The 21,690-nt window shown below is 43.4% G+C and overlaps 1 protein-coding gene across 1 annotated transcript in view; it reads left to right on the top strand.

Moving 5' to 3' along the window:
* The window catches only part of LOC124545453, a 522,016-nt gene that overhangs the window by 4,530 nt on the left and 495,796 nt on the right, over nucleotides 1-21,690 (top strand). Inside the window, exons 2-3 of the mRNA XM_047124378.1 lie at nucleotides 8,939-11,438; nucleotides 14,729-14,840. Coding sequence (XP_046980334.1) covers nucleotides 8,955-11,438; nucleotides 14,729-14,840 — 2,596 coding nt within the window. The 5' untranslated portion in view covers nucleotides 8,939-8,954. The remainder of the gene's footprint in view (nucleotides 1-8,938; nucleotides 11,439-14,728; nucleotides 14,841-21,690) is intronic.

Below are 21,690 nucleotides of genomic sequence, written 5' to 3'. Positions count from 1 at the left end.
GCCTTGACAGTAGATGATCAAACTTGGTATTGGTAATTTTTGAACATTAGCCATTCATATGGTTGGTTGGCGATAATGCTCACATAAAAGATGTGCAGTAGTTACAACAAATCTGATGTAGTTGCAGTTTAAGTAGGTGACTGTGCCTCTAATGGGATAGTGATAAGAATGAATCAGTTTGATTAAATTTTTTTTGGTTATCACCTGAGTCACGATGTAGTGTTGTCACAATGTTATGATGAGTTTTCTACATTTACATCTACATACGTGCTTTAAAAGCCACTGTATGGTGCGTATTGGAGGGTATCTTGTACCACTACTAATAATTTCCATTCCTGTTCCAATTGCAAATAGAGGGAGGGAAAAACAACTGTCCACATGCCTCCATGTGAGCCCTAATTTCTGTTACCATATCTTCATCTTCCTACATTGGCGGCAGTAGAATCGTTCAGCAGTCAGCTTCAAATGCCGGTTCTCTTTAATTTTCTCAAAATTGTTCTGTGAAAAGATTGTCATCTTCCCTCCAGAGATTCTGACTCGAGTTCATGAAGCTCCTGCGCAGACTTGCGTGTTGATCAGATGTACTCATCATTTTCAGGTGAAGTTCCCATCTCATGTCCAATGTGTTCCTTTATAGCCACTGGACCACGGACTCCTCCACCTAGGGCTCAGTGGTTTGGGCAGTCACATGCCTCCAGAAGAGATGTTGAGGGCAGCATCGGTGGAGGGTGGGTGGGAGATGTTGAGATAGTGGGGCAGACTGTGCGTCGAACCCTGGAGTTATTTGTCTGTTCTGCCCACTGCATTCACTTCAGTGATATCCTGGTGTATTTCTGCTAACAGCAGAGGCAGCTGGTGAAGTAAGCAAACAGCTCCAGAATTCAATAATAGGGCTCCTCCACTATGCAGAGAAGCACCCTCTCCCCCAACACCACCACTAACCACAGTGTCTTTTACAAAAGGCAAATGACTGATCCATCTGTTGGGCCTGGCAGAGGAATCTTGGGTCCAGGGACTATAAGGGAACAAACCAAATGTGAGCCCAACACATTGACTGAAGATGTTGAATAAGTAACTCATTGAAACATTGCAACAACATGTTTCCGCAACTTGTCTGATAATCCGAGGGGATTTCATCAATAAAATTCACCAAAAAAGCCCACATTCCCATGTGGATCAGTAAATTTTGAGTAAATTCATAGGGCAGACATTGTAGCTTGGTCTTTCAATCAGGTATAAAAAAAAGTGGAGAATATTTTGTGAGCAGGAATGACCCAAGGGTATTCCGTAAGTTGGGCAGCTGGTGGAATACCACGTGGAAAACAGCAGGATGAAATTTAGCGAGGATATTCATCATTTGAGAACATGATGAAGAGTATTCAAGGCATTGTGAGAGAATGTACTTCATCTGTTATCATTTTTGGAAGGGGGTGCGAGGTTGTGGCTGGCTAATGTGCATAGTTAGGGTATTAGGATCCTGGGAGCATATGGCTTAGGGTGCTTGTGAACCAGATTTGAAAGGTGGGAGACATTGCATGTATCTGTGAAGACCTTGACAAGGTTTGCAGCATAATGGGGAAGAGATTGCTGATCACTACAGATGTGGTGTCCATTAGTGGCAGACTGTAAAAGCACCAGAATAATATAATTGCCAGACTTCTATGGTTGAGTGGGTTTCAAGCCAAACAGAGGTTCACATTTGCTTGTGATTTCAACTGGAGTTAGGAATGTGCAGAATTTACTAATTTTCTTGAAATTCATCAAGTGTGCATGCAAATTTATGTTTAATGTCCACATTTCTTGCAGTTAAGGATGGATTTGTATGACCAGTATCAGTTTTATCTGCTAGTTCCCATATGTTTTGTGTTCACACTGCTCTGTCATTGAGCTGAAAACAGCTTGACTGAACTGTATGTAATACCACTATTCCCCCACCCACCCACCAACCCAGGGGCTTACAGTCCTTTCGTGAGTATGTGCATGGCGATTACGGGGCCCCGAGCTATCGCATCCTTCCTTCTTTCCTGGGCTGCATTTCCTTTCCCTTCCCCTCCTTTCCTGTCCTTGCTCCTTCCCCTCCAGCACCTCCTTTCCCTCTCTTGGTGTCTTTGCTTGTTTGTCCCCACTATTCTCCTGGTTAGGTTGGTTTTGCGATTTGGTTTTGTTGAGTAATTACCTCATCCTTTTGACATTCTCTGGTCCCCCTCTGGGATTTGATCTCAATTACTAAATTTCTATTCCGTAGTGTGAGCTGTTTGAGGAAAATCACCTTACCTAGTGTCTCCTGCATTTGCTCTCCTAGTTCCTTCCATCTTTTCCTTCACGTCGTTGTCTGATGCTAGGGTACATAGCACATTAGCCAGCCCATGTGGTGGGGTCACTATGTACCCTTTTGTTTGAGCCCCCAGAAAACACAGGGATCACACTTTTGATACCTGAACTGTGACCACCTCAGGTAAGCCTAGGAGTGGTTGCTTGTCTTCCTGGAGCATCAGAACTCCCGATAATGGCCGCCGTGCCAGACGGCCCATGCTGTGGCTGGATGGCGCCCATGGGAAGAGCCCCTGATTGGAGTGGGTGGTATCAGGGCAGATGCTATGCAAATGGAATGCATACGGGTCTAGAACTCTGTCCGTTCTTCTACAGCTATCTCTTTGAATGGAAATGATTCTTTTAGTGCTGCTTCCTCAGCCCCTTCCTTGGCTACCCCCTGGGAGGAGGGTCAGTCTCGTTGGCTAGGGGCGAAACCTTTCCCCTGCTATCTGGTTTGCACCAGGACTGATGGGGATACTTTCACCAATGCCAAACCTTTGTTTTTTTGTGGGACACATTGAAGACAAGTTTGGCTAGGTGGACTCTGAGCAAGATGCGATCGGGTTCTTTGTAGATCAAAACTGCTTCAGCTGCCCAGTCTGCCACCCTTCGTGCCTGTGACCATCTTGGCACAGTTCCTGTGTCCATTACCCCCCACCAGTTTTTGAATATGGTTCAAGGTGTAAATTTTCACAGGGACCTCATCCTTCAAACTGATGGAACTTAGGGACAATCTAGGACAGCGAGGTGTTCACTTTGTTCGCCGTGTTAAGAAGGGCCTGAAGGACAATCGCATTGATACTGGTGCCTTTATCCTGGCCTTTGACGGGGATACCCTCCATGTGAAGGTCAAGATTATGGTTTATTGGTGTGATGAAGCCGTACATCCCACCACCTATGAGATGTTTTAAGTGCTTGCATTTTGGACACGTCTTCCCACTGTTTGCAGACCACTTTCTGTGGTGAATATGGACGTCCACTCCATGAGGGGAGTTCCTGTGTTCACCCTCCTGTGTGTGTTAAATTCCATAGCAGTCATTCTCCATATTCACTGGATTACCCGGCTTATAACAAGGAAAAGAAGATACGGGAGTATAAGTCCCTTGATCGTCTAACCTACACTGAGGCTCGTAAGAAGTATGCACGTCTTCATCCTGTGTCAATGACATCAAGCTATGCTTCAGTTACATCTTCATCCCTTCCTTACCCCAGTCCTGAACCCCCCTCCTCTCCTCCATATGGTTCCCACACCCTCCCCTCTGGGCGCCGCTCCCCCTTCCCAACCTGAGAAATGTTCCAATTCTGTGACATCTGCCGGTCAAGGGCGCCCCTCCCGGGACCCCCCCCCCCTTCTCAGCACAAGGTCTGCTGCCACACGACGACCATGAGACCCACGGTCTGTGGGCCCCCAGGTTGCCTGCTCTGTTTCTGTTCCAGATCTTGCTGCAGCTGGCTCCTTTTTGCAGCACAGCCCTCCTCAGTATCAAACAGAAAAGAAAAAGAAGCGTAAGTCCTGGGACAAGGAGCCTCTGGTGTCGCCAGAGGTCCTATTCCCACCTTTGCAACCTGACTCTGACCTGCTGTTCACAGATGTCGCCCCCTCCTTGTCGGTGACAGATGGTGACCCAGCGGCATGACTGGCTTTAGCCTCTTCACCCCCCATTTGAATCATCATTCTGTGATTAGCCAATGGAATTGTAATGCATATTACCATCACCTTGCGGAGTTGAAATTCCTTATTTCGTTTTACTCTGCAGCTTGTGTGGATCTACAGGTATCTCATTTTACTGATGATCCCTCACCAACCCTCTGTGGTTTCCGTGCTTTCTGTCGAAATTGGGTCTGCCCCCTGTGGGCCTTTGGTGGCATTTGTATGTTGGTCCGTACGGATGTTGCTAGCACATGGATTCCTCTTCAAACTACATTGGAAGCGGTTGCTGTTAGGGTCCACCTGGACTCTGGGGGTCACAGTTTGCAATATTTATCTCTCTCCTGACCAGACTCTTAACACCTGCTGCCTTAACTGCCCTTCTTCAGCAACTTCCTACTCCCTCCTCCCTTCATTACACTGGTCAGTACATGACGACCTTTGCGATAGTGACCACTTCCTATTGATTCTCTCGCTCCCTGATGGACAGGTTACCTTGTTAGTCTTTCCAATGTGCCGATTAGCCTCTATATGCTGCACAGGTCGTTTTTTCTCCCTCTTTGTTGGGTTGTATTGATGATGTCCTACGTGGCGTGTCTGATACGATTGTTCGCACTGCTAGCCTTGCTATCCCACGCTCATCTGGACCATTTCATCGCCGGCAAGTCCCGTGGTGGAGTACGGCCATTGCTATTGCCATCTGTGATCACCGTCGAGCTATGCAACACCTTAAGAGGCACCTATCCGCTGCCAATCTTATTACCTTTAAACACCTTCACGTCAAAGCCCTTACTTAATCAAATGGAGCAAATGGGTGTGTTGGGAACACTTTGTTTCGTCCCTCGATCATACTGTCCCTATGTCACGGGTATGGGCTACTCTTTGCGCTCTCCAAGGTTGCCATCGGCAGTGTACGCTCCCAGGCATTGCCCTCCCAGATGGCCTTTGCATGTACCCATTGGTTTTCGCGGAACATCTTGCGACCCATTTTGCAACAGCATTAGCATCAACCTCCTATCCAGCTGCTTTCCTTCACCAGAAACAGCGGACGGGCCGAAGCTTCCGCCTTATGTTTTACCCCTTGTCAGTCACAATCTTATAGTGAACCTTTTACTGAATGGGAACTTCTTTCCGCACTTTCTTCTTCTCATGATACGGGACCTGACCCAGGCTCCATTCATAACCAATTGCTTCAACATCTCAGTGCTCCATGACGACGTCTTCTCCCGGGTGCTTAACCGTATTTGGTTCCAGGGTGACTTCCCTTAAACCCCAATCAACCAACCAACCATTATTTCCTCACTTGAAACTCCAAAATTTCCATTAATTCGTAAGTGTGTTCCAGAAACCACATTTGACTGTGACCAGCTGCATTGGATATACTTCTCTGCCTCTCTTCTGGATGAATTTACAGTTGTTTTGCTCTGACATGTGGGTCACAGAAAGAGGCAGTGGGATTTGTTGAGGGCAGCCTCAAACTGGTTTACTTATATAGACAAATAAACTTTCTGGCAAACTGAGGTCTTGATGTGTGATGATTGGTGATTGTGACCCTAGTTGTGGTTGCTGAATTTTGTATTGGCTTAGTACTATGACAGTTTGGTACAGGATTCCTCATAGTCAGCCTGGGGTGATGTAAAGTGCGTGAAAAATTGTCTGATCTGTTATTTTGTTTGGAAGTGCTAATATTTGAGGAAGGTCATGACTGGTATTTCAAGCTTTACTATCTAAGAATCATGTTTATTCCTTCCATCACACAAGCATTGAGTATGTTATCTGTAGACTTCAGTTTCTATAATTATGGTCTCACTCCTCCTGTGTATTTCCTGACCTTAAATGAAGATTATTTTCATGTTTAACAATATTTAACTATTTTAAATATGGAGTTTCATGTTCGAAAAAGGTCGTAGTTCATGTGAACTGACATTGTGCCTGTTTACTAAAGTTCTGCCAGGTAAGTCTGTAAAGTATTCACCACCGATGATGCAGCAAATCTAAGTTTAGACAAGAGATTGTTTTTTTTATGGCAGTGTTTTCAAATCCTTTAAGAATTTATTTATCGTGTATGTTGATGGACTGTGTGTGTGTGTGTGTGTGTGTGTGTGTGTGTGTGTGTGTGGACTGTTTCATTTGGCTATCTGATAGAGTGAATGTGATGTCAAATTCAGTAACATGAAAATAACTTAGAATTATTTGTTTTACAAAAGATGTTCTAAAAATTAAGTCTCTACAGTGTTTATGAAAGATAAATTTTTAGTTTATTAGTTTGGTGTATATAATTCTTTAGAAATGTTTGGGCTTTTTCTGATTAGATTTGCCTTTCTTAGCATGTATCTCATATCTCCTCATCACATATAAATTTTCTCCTTTTCTTGTCTCATTGCCATGTATTGTTGTATTTATGAAATCCTGAACAATATTTTTCTTGGTGTGTTTTATGTAGTTAAGATCCCAACTTCTTAGTGATAGGGGAGATTTGTGGTTTTGACTGTGGCTCTGTTACTAAGAACAGCCCCAAAATTCGCTTGTGATTTGGCAAAACAAGGTCAGATTTGCAGGATCAGATAAAAAATAACTCGTATCCATTGTACAATCAATCTCTTTACAGTTTTTCATAGCTGCTAGTCATGTGGCCTTTTGTTTTAACTTGAAATGAGTGTTTGTTATATGCATTTAATCCACAAATGATTGCCAATATATTGCAGCCTCACATTGATGATCTTTTCACTATTAGTTTTGTCTGGTGACGGGCCCATTTCAATTAGCAATTTCTTCAAGGAAAAAGTAAGAACACAAACCTAATGAATTATTTAAGTTTTCTGTACACAGTTTTTAAGGGCCTGCCAGTTAAAATGGGACTTTCATTACAGTACTGTTTTAACTCACAGTTTGTTTTAATAATCTGTTTGTTATGTAAAAGAAATTTGCAATGTATGCGATCAGCATTTTGATTTTGTAGTCAATACCAATATTTGCCCTGTGATCAGATGGTATGTCCCTCTTTCACAAAAACTCTCTGCTGTATACTTGCAGAATATACACAAACCCTTACTCTGGAAGCATATCACCAGATAAAAGAATAGATAACTGTCAATAATGCGAAACCATCATCTTGAATCCTACTAGTGTGTGGCATCTGCTAGAAATGACTGAAAATTTACCACAAGATAAATGCTACCAGTGAATTCATATTAATAAATAAATAAATATCTTCCATCCAATAAATTAGATTCGCAGATAATCAATAACAGTGTGAGTAGTTGCGTCCACAATGCTGAGAGTTGTACAGATTTATGGATTTCGTCGCCCTTTATAATGCTTCAAAAACTGCCCAATTCCCAAATGTATTTGACATGGGTCTAAAAGATACCAGTACTAAAACATATTCAGCACACTCCAAGTCGGAGGCTAGAATGATATACCCTCCTTATAACATACTTTGTTTAAAATGGAAAGAGTATTTAATAATAATTATGTATGTTGTGCTTGGAATCCTTCTGAATGAAATGTGTATTAGGTTGCAAAATAAAATTAAGTTGACATGTCATCTGATTAACAAGGATTTAGGTCGAAACAGAGGTTCTTACATATGGGATTTCCCTGTGTATTTGCTCTTCTTTGGTTTTTAATGAGGTCAGTGACTAGATATTCCAGAGATTTCATTTGACTTGTGTGGAATCAAGTCCAGTTTCAGACCTGGTAGTGATTGATTGTTGTCGTCATACCTCTCATTGTCAGTTTGAAGACTGCTTTGATTTAGCTGTTCTTGCTCTTCTATTCTATGCAAGCCTCGTCGTCTCTAAATAACCTCTGCAACCTACATCCATTTGAACCTACTTACCGTATTCAAACCTTGGTCTCTACTGTAATTTTTACCCCACGCACTTCCTTCCATTATCACATTGACAATTCCTCCATGTCCTATCAACTGAAACTTCTGTTAGTCAAGTTGCGCCTAAAATCTATTTTCTTCCCAATTAGATTTTGTACTTCATATGTAGTAATTCAATCTACCCATCTAATCTCCAGCGTTGTTCTGGTAACACCACATTCCAAAAACTTCTGATGTGAATTGTTAATCTTCCACATTTCACTCCTGCATATGGCTCAAGACAAAAGCCTTCAGAAAGTACTTGTATTATCTACATTTAGTTTCCGTATTAACAAATGCTCCGTTTTCCGAAATGATTTTCTTGCGCTTGCCAGTCTGCATTTTATATCTTCCCTACTTCGTTCTTCATCAATTATTTTCCTGTCCAAATAACAAAACTCATATACTGCTTTCAGCGTTTCGTTCCCTAATCTAATTCCCTATGAATGGAATGATTTAATTGTACTGCATTCAGTTTCCCTTGTTTTGTTGATGTTTATCTGATAACTTCTTTCCAAGACAGTATCCATTCCGCTGAATTACTCTTCAAAGTCCTTAGACATCTCTGACAGAATTACAATGTTATCAGCAACCCGCAAAGTTCCTATGTCTTCTCTGTGAACTTAAATTCTCTTTCCAGATTTATCCTTTGTTTCCTTCAATGCCTTCTTAATGCTTAGAAGATAACTGCGAATTGGTACCCAGTTGTCAGAGATAGTGTTTTCCTTTTGACGTTCAGCTGTAGCTCAGTGAAGGCATGAGGATACCGCTTCTAATAGGGCCAAACCAAGTAAAGAACTGAGGTGCTCTAACCACCATTCAGGTCGAGGATAGCTTTATTTAATGCTCAGTGGTCGTTGGTTCATGTGCTTACAAAGGTTCTTTGTTTTGTTGACTTGCCAACAAATGTGTCAACTCGAAACTGGAGATAATATAGAGTGAAAACCCGTCTGTAATGAGCGTCGGTGGAAGTCCAGCACATTATCGAGCCTACGTGATTTAATTTTAAGATTTGGCAGACCATTTCTTTCAGAAGGATTTACATAATAAAGCTGACACCACCAATGAAATTCCACCTTGTTATATCTGTATCTTTTTCTTTGCAGGTCGGCGTATTGAATAATGGCAGCACACCAAGGAGCATTTGAAGATATCACCAGCATGTCTGCCTCCGTCTCAGACATGGACGAGACAGTGTTGTTTCCTCTTACGCCAGGCGCCGAGAACCACAAACAGCGTTTCCAGCCGTCAGTGACGTCAACACAGGTTGACCCCGGGGGGGACGGTGACGGCGGAAGTGATTTAGACATAACGCTAACCCAAGCTGCCAGTAGGCTGATGGACAGCGCTTCGAAAATCGTGGGTTTGACACGCAGTAGGGAGTTACGGACGAGTACTCCTAAGAGAAAGAGGGGTCCTGAGGGAGATGGAAACAGTGGCGGAGGAGTGTCGTCAAGTTCCGACGATCGCCCCGACTGGCAGGAGAGCACTACCGTTAGAGCAAAGCGTTATCGCAAACGAGAAATGAGAAATCAGAGAAGAAAACTATTGAAAGACATGACGCAGCTACTGAAAGTTATGGTAAAGGAAGAAGAGGAGTTGTCCTCCAGCTCAGATGAGCACCCTGACTGGATCGAAAGCCCCTTTGAAAGGCGCCGGCAGCCTTTCAAAATAGGAAAACAACAGTCGAAAGATAAGAAACCAGTTCAACCTGCTGTGGCTGCGAAATTTAAGACTGCTGAAAACGCCAAGAGAACATCTGTACACAAGAATGTACCAGAGTTTGACAATTATTTAGGCGATAATTTATTTCTTGACGCAACTCCCGGCACCATACCGCGCAAGGACGCTTACACTGCCGAGGACAAGGGAGAAACCGCACAAAAAGCTAATAGTCCAAAGACAGCTCACGAAACAACACTCAGCGAGGAGGAAGCTATTCAGCAAATGCTCGACGCTGCTACACTAGAGGATGACGTTTCGTGTTCAGCGACATGTACCTACCAAACCCAGCGGTCAAGGACACCCGTAAACAGTCTTTCGTCTGAGAAAGTGAAATCTGTCGCGATAGTGGACGAGACCTTATCGAGTGGGGATGACATCGCACAGGACTTGATGAATGTTGCCAGAATACATGAGGCAGTAGACAGTGAAATTTCCAGTTCGCGGAAAGATGTAAGTCAGAATCCTAACGATGCTACCACTGATGCAGAATTAGCCTCACATCATCTCAGACACGATGTTACTTTAAGCGAGGAAGAAGCAATATACGAGCTGCTCAATCACACTGTGGTGGAAGAAGACCAGGAGGAAGATTTGGAAGAGGAACTGGTTAAAAGAACGGTACAATCAATACAATCCCCAGTGAAAGCAGAATCATCTAGCAGGGACAGCACTGCAACAGAATTTCAGCAGCCTGGGACTACAGGAGGATTTGCTAAAACGTGCGAGAACTTGCGGAAAGAGGACTTACAGACAGTTGACGTGTCTTCCCCATCTTTGTTAACAAATTGGGGTCGAGAGGCAGCTGCAAGTGGGATGCAATTTCTCCACAGTCATGATCACCATCTGGACATGAATAATGCCGAGGATCGTAATAAGGACAGTGGAATTATGAAAGTAGAGCAAAGAAGCCACAAGGAGGAGAAAGAGGCTAAAATGCCGAAATCACTTCGAGAAAATGCGCCCTCGCCGTCCTTTGTAGAGTGCTGTGAAGAAGAGGCAGTAACTCGCGAGGAACAACTAGTTGATAATAATAAAAATGCTGAACAATGCACCGACGAAACAGTGTACATGGCACCTACTAGCACCAATTCCGAGTTAAAAAATGACGATGTGGATACAAATTCCAAATCGGTAAACAATACTGCTGTGTCGTCCTCCAGTTCCTCTTCTTATGAAGAGTTACGTGCCTATATGGCTAGAATAAGGCGAAACCAGTCTGTGCAACCCTGTCTTGAAAAAATCTCCCCGCACCATACTGCGTCATCGCTTGGCATCGTCAATCACATGGAGTATAGCGATAAGCAGGCAGACCCTGCGGGACGTGCTGAAGTGCAAGAATGTAATATGTCGCCTCAAAAGGATGTGGCCCAGGATTCCGGGGAGAAAGATTCATTGAGGGTTCAGGTGGCAGTTTCAGAAGACAAACACTTTGCAAGTGCATACCTCGATGCCAAGAAGAAACGGAAGAAAGCGGATAGTCCATCATTCCACCGCCAGAAGAAAACAAATAAGGACGAGAAACGTCGTACTTCCCAGACGACGTTATCTCAGTGGTTCAAGGACCAGAAGGATGCTGGTAGTAGCAAACAGCCAGCGAAGACAGAACAGCACTCGAAGCCTGTCGAAGTGGTTCAGCTGTCATCACCTGAAGACGAATCAGTTCGTCTTGGCCCATGGAGTACAAGGGAAGATTCACCGGAGCCTGTCCACTTTGATGTTTCTTTGGTCAAGAAGGTACTCCAATACGACGACAAGCCTTATGAACGAAAGGAAACTGTACCAGAAGCGCGGGTGGAGACGCAGTTATCTTTCTGGTTCGGTGGCGTCAACGTCTTCTTCCCCTGCAAGCCATACAAACCGCAGAGGGCGATTATGTCGACAGTGAGTAAAAATCAGCATACCACCCTTCTACAGTTTGGTACGTTTTAAGTTTCTCATAGTTTTTTATTTATAATGTCCATGTTTTATTATTTCTAGACTTATTTGGATGCGAAATAGCCCCTCTAGTACCGCACAAAATACTTAAAAACATCAGTTGACCTCCCTTTGTGCCCATAATTCTTTCACTCTTCTGCAACGAGTTTGTTTTGTTTTGACCAAGAGCAGCGTTGTTCTTGGTTCTCTTTTGGTCATGTTGCCATTGTTGAAGTTTGGATCCAAATACTTCCCTTTTGTGGATGTTTTATTTCATGATTCCTACTAATTATATATAAATTTTAATTTCCTCGATCCTTTTCATGTTTTCTTGAAGTTCAGCAATTTGTCTTTTAAGTGCCTGGTTTTATTTAGTGTATCTGTATGACCCGAAAGCTGTAATCTGCGTTTTCTAATGTCTGTAATGTGTGTGTGCCGTGCGAACTACTGGTTGCTTACTAGTCTAAAGTAATCGCCCTCTCAATTTGCTTCCGGAATTTTCCTTACAATTTTTGTCACTGTTTTTCAATCTATCAATGTCGATTTCCTTTTAAAATGTAGTGCGTCTCGAACCTAGAGATATTATGGTTCAGTGACAGATTTGTAAAGGTTTGTTTCAGATTTTGGAGATGCACTACGTCTTGTAGATATTTTGGGTTTGCGTACGCTTTTTATTCCGACCTTTATTAGATTTCTCTTCAGTTCTGTTTTCCCGATTTAGGCTATCACAGTACTTGCATTGGAGTCTTTTGTTTTTATCAGATTTTGCTACCTTATATATTTATGCTTCTTTGGCTCAAGTATACTCTGTTTTCTAATGAATCTTGCAGGTCTTGGCTCGTGGTCCAGAAAGCGATTAACCACTCTAACGTGCAGAAAACGTTGGTTTGCAGACAAACCAAACTTTTCTGCAATTTTGTAAAGAGATCACTCTGTTTCTCGACCACGAGCCAAGACCGCAACATTTTTTGTTATTAATTGTAACGAATGCTTCCACACGGGGAATATTCTCAAATAGTTGTCATTTACAGTGAATAGTTAATTATTTCGATTGACAACTATGCAAAATGTGCAATTAAACCTCTAGTATCTCTCGATGCATGTGCACAGTGGGAAATGCCACATGGTCTTCGCCTAGAACCGAGCAGCTTGCATCGGACTCTTTCGTCATGCGTAAGCCCGATCCTTTCGGTTGGTTCGCTCCATAATTATGTCACTGTTTACAGTACTTTGTAGGAGAACTGATATGGACTCAAGGAGAAAGTGCTTGCTCCTTCGTTAACTAAATCATTTTCGTGGTCATTCCATCCACGCTCACCCTCATCACGTAACTACCAAGTCTCAAACTTTGCAGCCTGCTTTCTTTCCTCTAACCTTTTCATGGTCGTTACTGTCGTTTTCGCAGTGACACCGACCTTCCATCGATCAAACGCTTCCATTCTTCACCTGTCGTCTCGTCCACTGTCTACGTCTTCGCTCATACTCCACAAGCCATTTTACAGTGAATGGCGAAGGATATTTGGTAATCATGTTAACAGTTTTCTGTCCTGCTTCGTTCGTGTATTGAGCTAAGGGAATAATGACTGTTCCTTTGCCCCTGTACGCGATCTGCTGTAACCGTATTCTCGCGATCGATACGTGAGATAAACGATGGTGGCAGCACTAAGGACAACGTCAGTAAATTTGGACCAACTCCAGTGAAGCAATATCATGTTTTGAATTTGTCAGAACACACACAGTTTTTGTAAAGTCAAGCCACAGCCCTATCAAAAATGAGACAATTACGTAGTCAAAGACTCCTCCGAATATAGGTTCTGTAAATTGGCCCATCTTCGGGAGAACAGTGTCATCTTCCTCTTTATTCAGCACTGGACGATTAATTTCATCATTCATTGCTGTATTCTGAAGTACTACGAGTCTTTCTAAAGAGCATAATTCCACTTGAAACTTCGTGAAAGATTAAAACTGTCCCAGACCGATACTCGAACTCGGGACTTCTGCGTTTCGCGGGCAGGTGCTCCACCAGCTGAACTACCCAAGCACGACTCCGACGTTACAGCTTTAGGCTACTTCTGCTGTTACCTTGTTTCCTACCTTCAAACATTTCGTATCAGCGCAAACTTCCGCCGCAGACTGGAAAAATTCAGTCTGGAAACATCACCCCGGCAGTGACGAGGCCATGTCGCTGCAATATCTTTTCTTTCACAGTACTAGTTCCGCAAGTCTGGCGAGAGAGCTTCTATAAAATTTTAAGGTATGCGACGAGCTAATGGCGGAAGTAAAGCTGCGAGGACTGGACGTGAGTCGTGTTTGGGTAGCTCAGTTGGAGGGTAGTTGCCCGGGAAAGGCAAAGGTCCCGCGTTCGAATCTCGGTTCGGCTCACCGTTTTAATATGCCACTAAGTTTTATGTCGGCGCACACTCTGCTACAGAGGGAAAAATTCATTCTGAATTCCCCATCGTCTTGTACGTTTGTGTCTTTCGTCGTAGGAAATTTTCGAATACCGCAAGTATGCTGAGAGTTTTTAGCAGCCTGTGTGCAGGGTGTATCATAATTAACGGCGTAAACGCATACAGTTGAAAGTACACAACGATAGAAGCAAAAGAAAAAAAGAAATTACAACTCCATCTTGGGCCCAGGAGCGTGGGACAGCGGCTAGTCGATGAAATGTAATAATACTGTACCAACAGAAGTTATTTTGATATTGTTTTATTAGCCAACCAGTTTCGACCCGCACTTCATGAGCATTTGCTCATGAAGCGTGTGTATCTACGGAACCAGATATGAATACTGAAGCCTTGTCTTACACATGCACGTGTGCTACTTGGTGTCACTCATGCAACAGGCGTGAAGATGACGTGATTGGAACATCGAAACTGGTCGCCCAATAAAACAATATAAAAAATAATGGCTGTTGGCACAGGATTATTAATTAGAAGCAAAAAAGTCTAGTCAACATGAACTCTGAAATTGATGCCTCAAGAGCTATATGAGCACTTACTTGTTCATCTCCGCTACTGTGAAATACACCTCTTCGAGTGAACAAGGCTTCATAGATCTTAAGGTATCCATTTTAGAGCCAATGTTTATAAAACTTTTTTTTGCCCCTAGAATCGTGTACTCTCAGTTCTGTGCGCTCACTCCATTAATTATTGTACAATGCATAGTTTATGGTGATTTTTTGCATGGTACAGGTTGAATTACAGCTGGGTTGATAGACGCTGGTTCGCTCCTTGCAGATAAACCTCTGTTGACAGGTGGCGCAGAGCTGTAGGCTGGGCCAGTTTGCGCTGCTGGAGAGCCCCACTGGTACCGGGAAGACGCTGGCGTTGCTCTGTGCGGCCCTCGCCTGGCAGAAAGCTGAGAAAGGTAGGGCCAAGTTACAAGTGTACGGTTTATTTCGTGATCTGTTTTTGCAGGTGCCATTATAATCCGCAGGCACAGTGTTTGATTGGCCACCGTCGGCGAGAGACAGTGTCCAATTCTGATAAAACCCAAAGGTTTCGATGACTGCCTCCATCATCCTCACCAGGGGCTAACTCTGTCGTGAAATCGTCCGGATATCGTATATTATTCCTTAGAAGCACAACAAGACTTTGCCCGTCTTACCTCTAGCATGGCTTTGTAATGACTGAAAATGCCGGGTCCTTATTGCTGTAAAAGATTGTGTTTATTTAGGATTGTTGTCTGTAATGTATTGCCGGCCGGGGTGGCCGAGCGGTTCTAGGCGCTACAGTCTGGAACCGCGCGACCGCTACGGTCGCAGGTTCCAATCCTGCCTCGGTCATGGGTGTGTGTGATGTCCTTAGGTTAGTTAGGTTTAACTAGTTCTAAGTTCTAGGGGACTCATGACCTCAGAAGGTGTGTCCCATAGTGCTCAGAGCCATTTGAACCATTTGTAATCTATTACATCCTGAATTGTCTGATGAGAGTGGACAGGTCTTTTATATGAAGCACCGGAGTATTGATGAATGAGTTAGTTGGTGGGTCGAAGTGGAAGCCTTCTCAAAGAGCTTTTCTGATTTCATATTAATGTAGGTATAGATAGATGGTTCGCTTAAGAGGTCTCAAATGTGCGTGTTTGGCGTGTATCTGTCGGCGTCGGCTATGACACGGAGGATTCTGTTCTGCAGTGATTGTAACTTGTTCAGATTTGTTTCTGCCGCCATGGACCACACCTCTGATTGGTACAGCATGGTTGGAAGGATCACATTTCTGTAGATCCGTAGATTAGTCCCTACAGGTAGCCCCCCCCTCCGTTTGTGAAGCTGGTACAGCTTATAGGATATAGCACAACCCCTAGTTCTTGCTGTATTAATTTGTCTTACAAACGTTACGCCTCTATCAACCTGCAGGCCGAGATAGGTCACCGAGGTGCTCCATCCTATTACTTTGCTAGTCACAGAGATCTGGTGGTTTGAAGGCGTTATCTTGCTTGTGAACATTATTGCGACGCTTTTGTCAGACTTAATCGTTACTTTCCAGATCTCGCACCACTGGGTCATAGCATCTAGATTTTCCTGTAGTTTCTGTGCAATGAATTTGAGGTTTCTACTACTTCTATAGACCACCATGCTAATTTAGCCACATCGTTGGTATATAGTGTGCATAGTATGGGGCCCAGAACTGAGCCATGCGGGATCCCGGCCACAGTGTTCCAGGTAGTGCTAACATGCTTGCCGCACCTGAAAGAGTGTTGCCTCTCAGTCATGTAGATCATGAGTTCATGCTCCCATAAACCAAAACATTAATGACCACCTGCTTAATAGCTTGTTTTTCCGTCACTGGAACCCAACCGATTCTGCATATGAGAGATCCGACAGTTTGTCGGTAGGTTTGTGGAGGTAAGTGGCATTAAGTGTCTACGCATAGGTCATGTAACTCGCGTAAATAACGGGCCGCTGATTTGCGTACGCGGTGATCGCGCCCCATAACGACCCAGATGGGTTCCACAGGATGTACATCGGGCGAATTTGGTCGCCGAGACATCAGCGACATAATGCGCCTCAAACCACTGCAGCACGGTTCTCGCTGCGAGACACGGACAACTATACTATTGAAAGATGACATCGCCGTCAGGGAAGAAGGGATGCAGGTGGTTCGCCAGCGTGTCTTCGATTATTACCATAGGTCCCATGCAAGCGCAAGAGAATGTCTCCCGTAGCATAATACTACTCCCACGAGCCTCCGTCCATGGAGCGCTGCACGTTGCGAGCCGCTGTTCATTTGTTTGACGGCATTTGTGGAGACGACCATCGACCTAGCTTAGCAAGAATGTGATTCTCCCGAAGAGCCGACACGTTTCCTTTGATTGACGATCGAATCCCGATGTTCCCGTGCCCACTGCAGTCGTAATTGTCGATGTCGTTGGGTCAACGTGTGAACACGTAGGGGTGGTCCGCCGCGAAGCTCCATTTTCAACAATGTACGATGAACAGTGTGCACCGAAACTTTTGTGCTTGCATCAGAATTGTGCACTTTTGGCAAGATGCCACATATCACCATCCATCCTACTTCACAGAGCAGACTAGCCTCCGAAACCTACGTTCTGTGACGAGTCGTGGACGTCCAACCATTTAGCGCCTAGTGGTAGTTTCACTGTCTTTCCACCTCTTTCCGTAGATGCTCACGACAATAGCACATAAAAATTCGACCAGCTCTGCGTAATAATAATCAGCACTTTGTCAAAGCCCTTATCTCAACGGATTTCTCATTTTCAGCCCATACCTTCGCTATGGTCATCCCCCGCTCGTGTCTGCTCCGCGTACTTGCCACGTGTCCGCAATGCCACCAGGCGGCATCAACGCCACGGCTAGCAGTGGTCATAATGTTTTGACATATCAGTGGTGATGAAGTAGAGTTACACCTTGTCGGAAATAGCACCGTACATGTGGTGGAACATGTGTGCAGGGCAAGAATTAGGAAACACAGCTCTGGAGCATCTTTCTCGACATCGAGAAAGCCTTTGACAAGGTCTGGCATGATGATTCAATTACTGTCAAAGTATCTTCTACAAGGTCTGTCGTAAAATGGGTGCGCATATCGAGGCTGACCATGACTTCGCGTGGGTATATCTCCATCTGCTTCATGATATCTACAAGGGGCGTTCTAAAAGTCCATGCAAAAAGAAAAACTACTTACGTGTTTGGGGTAAACATTTTTTATTTTTCGACATAGTCTCCTTTTAGACTTATACACTTCATCCAACGGTGTTCTAATTTGTTGATCCCTTCCGAATAATAGGCATTGTCCAAGTCTGCAAAATAGCTATTAGTTGCTGCAATCACCTCCTCGTTTGAATAAAATCTTTGTCCCGCCGGCCATTTCTTCAAATTGGGGAACAAATAGTAGTCCGAGGGAGCCAAGTCTGGAGAACAGAGGGGATGTTAAACGAGTTGGAATCCTGTTTCCATTAATTTTGCGACCACAACTGCTGAGGTGTGTGCTGGGGCATTGCCGTGATGAAAAATGACTTTTTTGCTGTCCAATCGCCGGTGTTTTTATCGCAGCTCGGTTTTCAAATGGTCCAATAACGATGGATAATATTCACCTATAATAGTTTTACCCTTTTCCAGATAGTCGGTAAGAATTATCCCTTGAGGATTCCAAAAGACAGTCGCCATAACCTTTCTGGTCGAAAGATTGGTCTTCGCTTTTTTTGGTGCAGACTCTCCCTTGGTAACCCATTGTTTAGATTGCTGTTTGGTCTCAGGAGTGTAGTAATGTATCCATGTTTCATCTACAGTGACGAAACGACGCTTAAAGTCCTGCGAATTCTTCCTGAACAGCTGCAAACCATCCTTGCAACACTTCACACGATTCCGTTTTTGGTCAAGTGTGAGCAATCGCAGAACCCATCTTGCGGATAGCTTTCTCATGTCCAAATCTTTATGCAAAATATCATGTACCCCTGCAGTCGAGATGCCCACAGCACTAGCAATCTCACGCACCTTAATACTTCTGTCGTCCATCACCATATCATGGATTTTATCAATGATTTCTGGAGTCGTATCCTCCACAGGGCGTCCAGAACGTTCAGCATCACTTGTGCCCATATGGCCACTCCGAAAATTTTGAAACCACTTATAAACTGTTCTAATCGAAGGTGCAGAGTCACCGTAATGTTTATCAAGCTTCTCTTTAGTCTCCTGAGGCGTTTTGCCTTTCATAAAGTAATGTTTAATCACCACACAAAATTCTTTTTCGTCCATTTTTTGACAATCACTCGACTCCCTTGATTCACACGAATGCCAAACACAAAGAAATAGACCAGTATGGCTGAAACTTGGTGTGGGCTCTTTCCAAAGATCCTACTAACTAAACATGACGTCGATACGCGCCGTTCGTGCTATCTCTCGGACTTTGCACGGACTTTTCAAACGCCACTCGTACAAACATTTGACAGTTCTTGGTATGAGGAATAGGGCGATCGACTGAAGGTGCCAGTGATCTAGTTAACTACTTTGCCAGCCTGTTTGTAGGCAAGCCGATAAGAGTAAGAAATGTTGGAACTGTCGGCCGATCACGAGGACTGGTACCACATTTTGCTGTATGCTATGAAGAGCAACGGCGGTAAACGAAATACGTACTTACGAGATTCTGCTTTATTGGAATAATAAGCTGGCGGAATTGGGTAATATTTTATTGCAGTGCCGCTTAGAGACTGCACACTATAATGTGGATTGCGTGACTTTCTGACTAGCATCATGTGCTAAATGCTAAATAACGTGGTACCCAGCGTGATGCGATAAGATAAGTCGCACAGTCATCACGGCAGTACTTGAACAGCAAATATCTCGGACGATAAGCACTTCCTCTATAAATGTTGCGTAGTTGTCGAATATATGTGGTTGAAACCTGTTGGTTGTGTTTCTGAGGCAGTGTCTAAACAAGTTGTCAAACGTTGAAGTTGTAACTGTGTCACAGCTACAAACCTAACTGTTATTAGAACTTAACTGTTATTAGTATGTAATATTTTGTGTATTCTGCCCACTTAGTTGTTTTCCAATGACCTGGTTTTGAAGACGTCCCTCTGCGCCCCCCCCCCCCCCCTCCCTGCCCTCATTCCCAGTATTGAGTGTTCAGATGTGTGATACAAACATTTATGATGCGTCAGAAGCTGGCTTAGTAATAATTGCAACATTTAATTACAAATATAACGCCCAGCAATTGATAATTAGCGAAATTCCTGATCTGTGGAAGATCAGGAAATAGTAATAATAATAATTATTATAATTATAATAATTATTATTATCGTCTTTTTTGCTGGTCTTATACCGTTTGTACACGGGTTTCTGCATGTTAATCTTCATTTGGCAGTGTTGATAGTATGGGTTGCCAGATGTGGTCACTGTAGCCACCTCTTCTAATCAACAGCACATTAAAATACCAAACATCTGAAGAGACAATCTTTAGATTACGAAATATCCAAGTATTGACTGCTTCTCTACACAGTGCGGCTATATGTTATACTGATCTCTAGTTGAGTTAGTTACTTTTGAACAATCATGTTGACAGAATTCGAAATAGCCACTGCCATCGTACAAGGCGAATTTACTTGCTGGCACTCATCGATTTTCTTCAGACTTGCTGGATGTGAAGGTCAGTGCCAGGACATACATTTCCTAAGGCAGTATGACGTGATTATAGAAAAAAAAACTGGAAGAAAATCGCCAAGATTTCCGACCGCTCTTACCTAGAAAACATTCCCATCATACTAGCGGTAGCCGAGTGCATAACATTAAATTTTAGTAAGCGTAAATTCATTGGTTTCAATCTCGTTGGTAGCCATTTTTTAATTTATGGAAATTCCACATTTATTAACAAATGGAAATGTTAACCAACAAATATTGAATCATATTTTTTAAAATAGAAATAACATTTATATTTTTGTTACTAGTTGCATGAAAATAAAGTAAGATGTTATACATACGCAAAATGTGTTGTTGTGCAATGAAGTTACATACATGAGCAATATTGTTTAATATCTAGAAACAAGCAAGTGAATTTTTTGTACAAGGTGATACTTGTAGAGAGGAAAAGAGCCTCCAGGCACTGTTAACAGTGTTATTTATTCACACAAATAACGCAGTTAGCAGTTTCGGACAGACGGGGTCATCTTCAGATGGCTGTCGATGTTTAGATTAGATGTATTGTAGTTTACTTTCGCAATAGACTGCCGTCACACCTTTCTCTGCTGTAAGGCACCACTACCCCAAAAATCTTTCGCCACAGGAAAAACGACAACTACCGTAAAGAACAACAAACATAATGCAAACGTGAATAGTTTTCTTCTTTGCAGAAATCAACTTGCATTGTGCACACAGCTACAGTCTCAACACGTGAGTTTTCGACAAAATACCATTTTATTTCGTATTTAATGTTTTGCCTTTTTGTATTAAATTTTAATTCGCGATGTTTTGGGTATAAGTGAAGATAGTGTTTTTGATAAGTGAGGACAGTGAACTGAGCAACATTACATCAGTATTTACTTCATTTGCTGACGAATAATTATAGCTATTATGAGTAGTATGTTTTTAGCTTGGTTAGTACCTCCAAGTACGCATGGCACTCGCAATCCGTTAATTTTTATTTTCACCTGGGCAGTAGGTCATGCATTGAAATGTGGACACATGAATGCAATATGAAAAATCTACAGTGACAAGTATAGTCAGCTTTGCTGTGTGGTTGCGACTGTCCACAAATCATCAGGCAGTAAATTATGTAATGTGTTTGTGGGGAGACTGTTAGACGCAGAGAAAAAACAACACACTGAAGTGGGTGCGTGTTATGGTACCAATACTCTCAGTACCTGTACCTGTAGTAACCGGAATCGAGCGAGACCGCAGCGCGCCGGCCGCCGGGCTGACGGCCTCAGTGGAAACGCCGGTACAACGCAGACCGCACGGTGAAGTACTAAGACCAGAGAGCAAAACCAAATCGGGTTCCAAGGCGTAGCAACTATCTGCGAATAGAACAACGACGAATAGAATAGTGATCAAGAGCGCTGTCGGAATACGTCTCCGGTCTGAGCTCCTGCGCTGCCGGCTTTATACATTGAAGAGCCAAAGAAGCTGGTATACCTGCCTAATATCGTGTAGGGTCCCCGCGAGCACGCAGAAGTGCCACATCACGACGTGGCATGGACTCGCCAAATGTCTGAAGTAGTGCTGGAGGGAACTGACACCATGACTCCTGAAAGGCTGTCCATAAATCCGTA

The sequence above is a fragment of the Schistocerca americana genome, chromosome 8 (assembly GCF_021461395.2).
Source record: "Schistocerca americana isolate TAMUIC-IGC-003095 chromosome 8, iqSchAmer2.1, whole genome shotgun sequence".
NCBI classification, from domain to species: Eukaryota; Metazoa; Arthropoda; class Insecta; order Orthoptera; family Acrididae; genus Schistocerca; species Schistocerca americana.
Note: the sequence above shows the minus strand (reverse complement) of the source record. Positions and strands in the feature narration are given on the sequence as shown.